At 42.9% G+C, this 9,645-nt stretch overlaps 1 protein-coding gene across 1 annotated transcript; it reads right to left on the reverse strand.

Annotated features, from left to right (window-relative positions):
- Window positions 1-3,584: 3,584 nt before the first annotated feature.
- On the reverse strand, window positions 3,585-5,943 carry LOC139283821 (leucine-rich repeat transmembrane neuronal protein 4-like). The gene is made up of 3 exons (XM_070903861.1): window positions 5,828-5,943; window positions 5,650-5,744; window positions 3,585-5,203 (listed from the first exon to the last, which is right to left on the reverse strand). Exons 1-3 carry the CDS (start codon window positions 5,941-5,943, stop codon window positions 3,585-3,587), a joined length of 1,830 nt encoding a protein of 609 aa, XP_070759962.1.
- Window positions 5,944-9,645: the final 3,702 nt, after the last annotated feature.

Below are 9,645 nucleotides of genomic sequence, written 5' to 3' on the forward strand. Positions count from 1 at the left end.
TATTATGGTGCAAAATTATTTTCTTATTTCGAAATTCTTTGTGGCAACACTCATAACTAATGTACTCTTGCTGGAATAATGATGTTATTTGCTTTTACTGGCCACTGAAAGATCTTTTTCTGACCACCACCACCACTTTGACATGAACAAAAACAGCAGCGAGGAGCAGTTTTTTCTCCTCCAATGAGGGACTACTGGGACACGTAACAAAAGCTGTGAAGCATTAGTATTCAAATGAATTTTACAGGTGACATACACCGCACAAAAGGTGGGGTAACAAAGAAATCCTGTTTGGGAGCACAGGAGACAGAGCAACTTTCTTTTCCTCCCAAACTGCGACAACTGTCTTTGAATACTTTCACTCTTCACTGACTCTATTTTCAGCTGACGTAATGATAATTTGGATTTAACAGCCTGGAACTCATTATTTTGACTTGCTAGCTTAAAGGTGCTACATGTTGGATCCTTAAATTTGTATAAGAGTGGATGTAATGCTGCTAGAAAGAAACGAAAGAAAAGGCGACCCTCTTCTGTCTAGTGAGCTCATTCTGTCCAATTTAAGACCTCTCTGACTCAATCATCCTTGAAGAAATCCCTTCCAGTGGATGGTGGGCTGGTAAGTACAGACGCAACAGGGAGTGCTCTCGGAAAAGAGCTACGAGCATTTACAGAATTTAACAATATCGATCTTCTCATCTAACTCTCAGCAGAAACTCAAATAAGCATATTTACCAAAACGTTGAGCTATTACTTGAATCTCATGAATGGAAATCAGGCTGCCAGATAAAAAGAAAACGTGTATTTGAGGCATACTGACAATAAAACTGATGAAATATCATCAGGGCTGCTTTTAGTTTATTGTGCCTGCCGTTTAAATCACAGGCGCAACCTTTGGCAACGCTGAACAGAATGTTGCACACTTGTTACCTTAGAAAAAGATCCCCAGTGAGAGATGTAAATCAAAATTTCATGCCTGCCAGTGAGGGCTGAGCAAGTTACCGCTCACAGTGAGTGTTTACAGGAAGCAAAGAGAAAACATGCTGCATGTTTGGATGTTTTCAGGCATGATTTCACTGATTCTGTTTTTGGCCTTGCTCATCTGCTTAGGTACCTCCATTAACTCAAAAAGACATTTTTCATTTCTCAGAGCGTAAAGGCCACTTTTTTTTTCTCTCCAGATTTTGCAGGTGGAGTGTGGTTCTATTTGTGCATTGTTGTACTAAGTCAATACCGTGCATCCCCACAATTTTTCATCCAAACAAATATCCTCAATAATGATCTGCAAGATGCAGACCGCAGCGCTCTAATCAGCATTCTTTTCTTGGCTACATAACACCAAAAGATTTCAAAACACGGGGAATTGCTTTTCATCAATCACAATATGACAAATCAAACACTAATTACAATATCTGCCAAAATTAGGTCAACAAATCATTTGTTCTGTTCATTTTGCATTTTATTCGTATGGCCTCGCAGATTTTCCCATTGGCCCTTGAAAGAAATTCATCATATAAGCAAGAAACTGAATATATGGATATAAATTCTGTTGGCAGCGGGCCTCCACGCCTGCCTGGGGGCTAAAGAAAGCCTGAGTCATGTTTAGAAAGTGAATTATGGGAGATCGTAAATCCTTATCTGAACAACCTTTGACCAGTCAGAAACTTCATACGGAGCCCACTGCACACGGGATGTGTGAACATGCTAATGGCTGATAACGATAAGATAGGGAATGTCTGTTTACCTCACAACAGGTCGGAGAAAACAACTGACAGCTGTGGGGGAAGGACTGAAATAAGCAATAGATTATTTTAGTTCAGTCCACACAGGAAAAAATCAACACCTTTTATATACTCTTACATGCACTGCCTAATCCTGTCTGGTTTAACACATGCACATACCGTATGTCCCTTGATGTATGGTTAATTTTCTCTCCTCGCAGTGAGAAGCCGAAATTTTTTTTTTTTTTTAAAGAAACAGGGACGGGAAGAAGACACACCAAGGTGGGTGATATCTTAATAGCATAACTGCCTTGACCCGTAACACCCACAGTCCCTCAGCAGCCTGCCTCTGTACTCCCTTTGCTTTCACAGCACAAGAGCACTATTTCCAAAACTGACAGAGAATACATGGTTATATAAAAGAGAGACTCACAATCTGTTTTTGGTTTCAGGGACCGGAATGTCTTTTTTGTCTCATGGACAAGCAAAGAACAGCATCGCCTGCTTGGGCTCCACTTACACTAAAAGCGAAACTGAGAGAATAAAAAAAAAAAAAGCTCATTTCTACAGCAGCTCTGTTATGTCCCAGGGACTGACATGTGCCTCCTACCCGGAGCGTCAGGTGTGTAACCCAGTTACGATCAATACTGTTGTCAATACTGTCGTGCCAGAAGAGGAGAGGAGAGAAGAGAGCCAGAAAACAATGCGATAGAAAATATGGCAGCTCCTCTCGCATGCAGCAAACAAATCCAATGAAATGCATAACATCAAGAGCACAATGCCTGGATGTAGAGAAGGGATTTCTTTTTGTCCCTCCATGTCATGCCGATGTCGTCGATACTCTCAGCACACACACAGTTTTTCATCAATTGTCAGTGTTTCTTTTAATTATACAGTCGTTTATCACATAGAATGCCAAGAACCCATATTGTCATGTCTTTACACAAACAATGCATAACCATAATGATAGGAATAATCAATACAAAATTCTTTATGAAAGTCAACATCATTACTTCTGACACATCAAGGCCTTCGCTGGACCTAACAGATTTTTACAGTTTGAAAATATCGGTCCTGAGATTAGACTCGTGAGTTCTGAATAGAGTTAGCTTGTTTAGCTAGTACCACAACGAACCAAAATGCAGCTTTATCATCAATTAGAACTGATCATTTAATATGAGAGAGACGCATCTTAGATAAGGAGAATGAATTCATGCAAAAATGTCTCAGGACAAGATGGTCTCTCCCCCAGTTTTGGTGGTAGTGCGGCTTCTAATTGCTGCACTAGTTTGCCAAATACAAAGCAGTTTAACTGGACAAATAGTGTCTGTGAGAATAAGGTGCGACACTGTAACTCTTCCAGAAGTCAGTAAACCAGGAGATTGTCAGCTCATCCCCAGAACACACATTCAGACACACACACACACACACACACACACACACACATACACTCAATGATGCACACATACAACCCTAAATGCTTTACAAGCTACATCATAAAAATCAAAATTAGCAAGTAAAAAGTGGCTTTGTTGGTTCACATGTTCTATGGCGATATAGTTTGACTAAGAATAAGGTCAGCCTCTCCTCAGACTTCTACTGTAGCAGAGGTCCAGATCGTACACGGCTAACCTGGCTGACCCCGCCACCATTCTCATGTCAGTCATGGTGATAATTAGCTCCAAATATATCTCTCCATTCCAGTCTTATTTTCTGCGCACATAATTATATTGTACTATGCCCCCAAGTATTTCCTTCAGTGCTGCTGAGTCTATCATCTCACATTAGAGATAAAACCACAGAAAAATGCATTTTTACCTCTGCTTAGTAATTGCAGTTTTAGTCTCTTAAGGTGGAGTGGGCAGCTCAGACTTCACATTCTATGGATCCCGATATGGTGCATGTGCACGGCCTTGTCTCATTCACCAAAGAGTCCATTGTCTCTGAGTTTGAGTGGTAGCTCAGATAGTACTCTTGCAACTGAGAGTTAAGATCCTGATCCTGCTTGCGGGCCTTTTTCCTGCGCTTATGGTTGACTGAGTGCTGCTGCAGCTGCCTCATGGTGTTGGGGTAGCGTCTCCACGACACATAAATAACCAGAAGGATCAATGACACTGACAGGAACAGGGCTACGCTGCCTGCAATGATTTTATGGAAAGCCATATGTTCAAACTGTAGCTCTGGGATAAATGATGCAGGGGGTTCAGGGGAGATGGGTGATGCGGAGCTCATGGTTGTGGACTCTGTTGCCTTTATATCTGTCCCAACGGGATGGACAGGCGAAGTGGTTAATCTCTGTACAGGTGACTCAATGCGAGCCAGGTCTGTGACTCCAGACGGAGAGAGGCGTGTTGTGATGTCAGCTTGGGAGGAAGTCAGAATGATGAGGGCAGTGGTTGACAACACATTTGACGCGTCCAAACACGTCGAGTGATTCCTCACCACCTCCACGACCCTTTCGCCCTGCACAGACTTGGGACTGCTGCAGATCATAGTGATGTCTTTGGCGTCTCTGAAGTTTTTGAGCCACCCCATGAGAGGGCAGATACTGGGGCTGCAGTCCCAGGAGTTACCTGCCAGGCTGATGCTGGTCAGCGAAGTCCACGCTGCCACAGCTTCCACAGGCACGCTACTGAGCTTGTTTGATTCAAGGTTGAGTATTTGTAAGTTCGGCATACACTGGAAGACCGCCGGGTCCAAGATTTGGATTTCATTCCCTGACAGGTCCAATTTCTGTAGTTTGTGCCAGGTCCAAGGCATGCCTTGATTGATGGATCGTATGCGGTTCCATTGCAAATAAAGAGCCTGGAGGTTGGTAAGGCGCGGGAAAATGAAGAAATTAATCCGAGAAAATTGATTGTGCTCTAAATGAAGCTCTTTCAACTTGAACAGGCCTAAGAACGTTGTGCGGGTGAGGCTCCTCAAGCGATTGTAACCCAAGTCCAGAAACTCCAGGCTGCGGCATTCCAGAAAGGTGCGGACGAGGATCTGTCTCAGTCCATTGGATCGAAGGTGGAGATTCTGCAGCTTGCGCAGACCATAAAAATGTCCTGGCTGCAGAGACTGCAGCTGATTGTATGATAAGTCCAGATTTCGCAGGTTTGGTATGGCGCCAAATGTGTTGTTGTGCAGATGGGTTATTTTGTTGGAGCTGAGGATCAGTTCCTTGAGCCTGCGCACGCCGTGGAAAGCTAAAGCATCTATAGCATTGATGGAGTTGTGGTCCAAGTAAAGCCAGATAAGCTGATTGAGATGAGCGAACTGGTACGGCAACAGAACCAGCAGGTTGTTATAGCGCAGGGACAGACCTTGGCATCCCGCGGTGATGTTTTCTGGGATGTCTTGGAAGATGCCAGACTCGCAATAAACAATCTTCCCTTCGCAGCGACAACTCGCGGGGCACATCCTCTCCCCCTTGCCGAGCAGCAGCAAAACAGCTGCCTGCAGAAGAAGACAGGATAACCTCCAGTCCAACATCACAGAACCTGTTGGGGGTAAAGTGGGGCACAGGCAATCAAAAGGATGACTTGGTTTTAGAAAATGTGTGCTCAAATACGGTTGAATAAGTAAGAAGTGGAGAAATGAATTCTTCCAACAGGAGATCATGTAGAGAGGAGCAGCTTGAGGTCTGATGTCTTAGACACCAGACCTGCTTCATGAAGAATTGATAACAAGAGCCTGACAGTGGCTACTTTTAAGGTATGGATATGTGGAAATATCAGACACAGAGGAACATGTGGAGGGAAAGGGGTAATATGATTTAAATGAATGCTTAGATAAATTGTACACCTCCTTGTTCTCTTGAGTAGGACATTCAGTTGAAGAACTAATAAATCTGTCTGCAAGCAGTGATCACAGCCGTCGTCTTGGCTAGAAGAGCCTCATGAGGGAGAGACTGTACCACTAAATTGTGAAGAGCATAATGACTTACCCATCGTTACCGAGGGAAGGAGTAATCCTCTCAAATGGATGGGTAAAGAGCACATCAAATTGCTCCGAGATGAGAGAAATCGCAGTTCAGGCAGCCTGAGAGTCGATCCGCACACTGAGCATCACTTATGTCTTCAATTAGAAAGGAGAGAAACAAACAAACGCGCAAGTTTTCCCGCAGCGGTCCGAACACCGCTGGTTTCTGTCTGCCGCTCAGAGAGGGGACGCATTCGCACTTGGGGTCGTAGTTGGAGCCGCCGCTGTAGTGCAGCTTGCTGTGTGCGCAATAACCCATTTGAGCGCCAATAGACTGATGCACAATCCTGCACTCCATGCAGTCTCTCTCTCTCTCTCTCTCTCTGCCTCTCTCTCTCTCTCTCTCTCTCTCTCTCTGCCTCTCTCTCTCTCTCTCTCTGCCTCTCTCTCTCTCTCTCTCTCTCTGTGCCTCTCTCTCTCTCTGCCTCTCTCTCTCTCTCTCTCTCTGTGCCTCTCTCTCTCTCTGCCTCTCTCTCTCTCTCCTTCTCTCTCTCTCTCTCCTTCTCTCTCTCTCTCTCTCTCTGTGCCTCTCTCTCTCTCTGCCTCTCTCTCTCTCTCTCTCTCTCTGTGCCTCTCTCTCTCTCTCTCTCTCTGTGCCTCTCTCTCTCTCTCTCTCCTCTCTCTCTCTCTCTCCCTCTCTCTCTCTCTCTCTCTGCCTCTCTCTCTCCCTCTCTCTCTGCCTCTCTCTCTCCCTCTCTCTCTCTCTCTCTCTGCCTCTCTCTCTCTCTGTCTCTCTCTCTCTCTCTCCCTCTCTCTCTCTCTCTCTCTCTCTCTCCCTCTCTCTCTCTCCCTCTCTCTCTCTCTCTGCCTCCTCTCTGAGGCGTAGGCGTCTTTAAGCACACATATAAGCCTATCCATGTTTATTCAGCTGATATTTGATTATTCAATTGAATGCCATATCTTTTTTCGTAATATATGTTAAATATGTATATACATATATATGTATATATATATATGTGTATACACATATACATATATATGTATATATATATGGACACTGTAATGTAAGTTAAGATATATATGTACCTTGCTCCATAGGGTGCTCCATGAATTCTAAACATGTATGTTGACAAAATGTATGGAATTTGGTGTATATATTCACTGTATCCCTTAGATTTAGATCTTTTTAAAATCTTCTTTTATTTTTGGGATTTCAAATTATTTTCTTATAATCCAAAACTTGCTGAAGTGGGGGGTGATGTGGGGAGCCACAGTGTAACGTTGGTACTATACACAATGTAATAGTGCACACCGCTGACCATGATGACGAGGAGGACGATGGTGACATAACATCTGACATATTACTTCCTTCATCAAAATAAGGGGGCAGCATGATCCAAATTCATTCACACTTTCAATCGTTCGTTTGAAAATGAAATTACAGGAAGTTGGGTAATGAGGACTTTGGATCTCTATCAGTATCTTGCTAGAATGATAATTATGGTAACAGCTTAAGTGTGGTGTTGACACGCAGCATCCATCTACACTCTCAGGCAGCAGGGGAGTTTATGTAGATAAACAGTTAACACCTCTTGCTGTCTAGAGATGCTGCTGAAGAGGTGGCAACAGTAGGATTATTGGTATTCAAATTAACGGCCCTCATGAAGTGGGCAGTCAACAGACAGCAGAGGAAGGAGGAAAGATGTAAAAAAGCAAGTAGGTAGAGATAGGGAGACATGTCACTCTGTGGTCCTTTTTTATACTTTGCTCAGTCTGCTTTGAACAGACATTCATCACATCGGACACAACAGCGTGGAAAACACCATTTTTGACTGCACGGCCTTGGAGAGCCTGAGTTGTAATGTGTGGTAACAGCAACCCCTTGTGCACACAAAAAGAAATGTCCTGTTGACGAAGAGCTGTTGACACTGATCTACAAATATATGACTTCGGCAAAGATGAGAGATAAATCAGCATCCAGATCACTTGTGGCTAAAAGAAGTGAGCTAATGAATTCATATCAATATTTGGCAGGGGGCCTGGTAATATTCTTGGTCAAACAAGATTTCCTCTGATGCCTGTGGATTGTATTGAGAAGTAGGAGAAGACTGTATTCAATGAAATGTGCTCCATGAACACCACAGCAGGAGTGAATCGGAGAGAGGTGTGAAAATGAGCCGTTCTGTTAAGATAATACCTCCCAGACTTATAGTAGCACATTTTGCTGACTGAATGTCAAACAAAAGCTGCTCTTCAAAGGGTGCGCTGCCTCACACGTGTCTTGGGGGATCACATGCCATTCATGAAATGTGCACCCAAAAGTGTGGAAAAAACGTGCCGCTCGACAATGACGCTGTAAAACGAGGCTTGCTTTGCAAAACATTTAGGCAGATGAATACCGCGAAACCCGTACACAGTGAGGGAGGACGTGCTGCACTGACTGTCAGTGACAACGTGTCAGCTCCACCATCAGTTTATGGACCGGATCTTATCTTGTATATGAAAATATAGAGATTTGACAATGTAATCATCCTCAGAGAGGTGACAACTACTATCTTCTAACTGCCAAGTGCAGAAGACATACAGAGAGTTTATTATGTTGCACAATGAACCTCAAACCCCTTCAGAGAGATCAAAATGTGATTCCACCTTAAATGATACTCATATAGACCTTTATAATGTTACAATATGAGCTAAAAAAAATGACTTGTTTAAGGCCTGCAATGCTGTGCACGCGCACACGTACTGTATCTGCAGATTGTTGTCATTGTTATCAATGTAATATACAGCCAGGTGGACTGACAGATGATAGATAGCTTCATTCCTCCGCTCAGCCATATTTCCCTGAGCTTTTACTCTTCTCACTGAACCCTATTTCCCAGCAATTGTTTGTCAGGCCAAACGGTGCAGCCATGTCGCCGTAACTAAAACCCCTGTTGTATGCAAACAGCAGATTGTCATCCACGCTTATATTTTTGAAAATGGCCTCTATTGATATTTGAAATATCTAAGCTGGAAGGTAATCTCTTTGATACAAGTCAGTGGCCTTTGTCTTGAGAAGGGTGGATAGCATTCTAGTAATCCACAAAAACCTTTCCCATTTCATATCTCATGGTGCACACGTTGCAGCAACCCATTCCATCACTATTGCTGATCATGTTCAAAACTCGAGGTGCAGAGCAGCGAAACGGCAGCAACTTTGTGCAGAAAGACATCAAGGTTCTGTTGCTTATTTGCAAGATGTTTTTCTGATATTTGCCTACTTTTTTGACAGGGCTTTGTTATGTGATGGCTGTTTCTAATCTTTGAAATGTTTGATCTTTTTTATATTTTACTACCATAAGACAGGGTACACTGAATTGAGTGCCTAAGAACCCATATTAAGACTGATAATGTGTGTGTGTGTGTGTGTCAGGGGGTGGGGGTTCAGAGCATCCCGTCGCTCATGCAAATACCTGACTCTCACTCAAACTCGGGTGCTTCATTAAAATTGTATTTGCATGTAAAGTACAAACAAGGTAGGAACAACCATACTGCATTACAATCAACAATGAAATGAAAGAGTATGACAGAAAAAGAAACTATCAGGTGGCTGACTGAGTGATACAGAAATAAATTCATTACATGGAGTTACTCAGAAGACGTATCACTGTACATAACTCTGTGGTTTCTATGTGATAACGTTTTTTAAGGAGGGAATGCACTTCACAAAATCACAAATTAAAAATGGGACATTATTACGAGATGATTTACCCATTATAAGAACTGTGAGACAATAACAGGTTTGTATTGACTCAAAGAAGGAGAGATTTTGAATGTGCTACTAAATTTGATGAACTTGATGTTGTTGAACAATCATTGTATATTCATATATGGAAGTCTAACCTAGCTAATCTAGCCTTTCTAACTTAAAATGAATTGCTCTGGTAAGTCAAGCAGCAGATTACTTTATGAAAGAGTTGAACGAATAATGTGGAATGGCTTTGCAAATGTCTCAGGTGCTGAGGCTAAATCCAACATG

This window comes from Enoplosus armatus, chromosome 4, assembly GCF_043641665.1.
Source record: "Enoplosus armatus isolate fEnoArm2 chromosome 4, fEnoArm2.hap1, whole genome shotgun sequence".
Taxonomy (NCBI): domain Eukaryota; kingdom Metazoa; phylum Chordata; class Actinopteri; order Centrarchiformes; family Enoplosidae; genus Enoplosus; species Enoplosus armatus.

Bases quoted from the DNA above. Each gene is read 5' to 3' on its own strand.
- LOC139283821 (XM_070903861.1), bottom strand. From the start codon at position 5,943: ATGGGTTATTGCGCACACAGCAAGCTGCACTACAGCGGCGGCTCCAAC. The intron at 5,745-5,827 runs GCGGGAAAACTT...ATCGACTCTCAG, and splicing joins CCAGCGGTGTTCGGACCGCT to GCTGCCTGAACTGCGATTTC. The intron at 5,204-5,649 runs GTAAGTCATTAT...TACCCCCAACAG, and splicing joins CCTTCCCTCGGTAACGATGG to GTTCTGTGATGTTGGACTGG.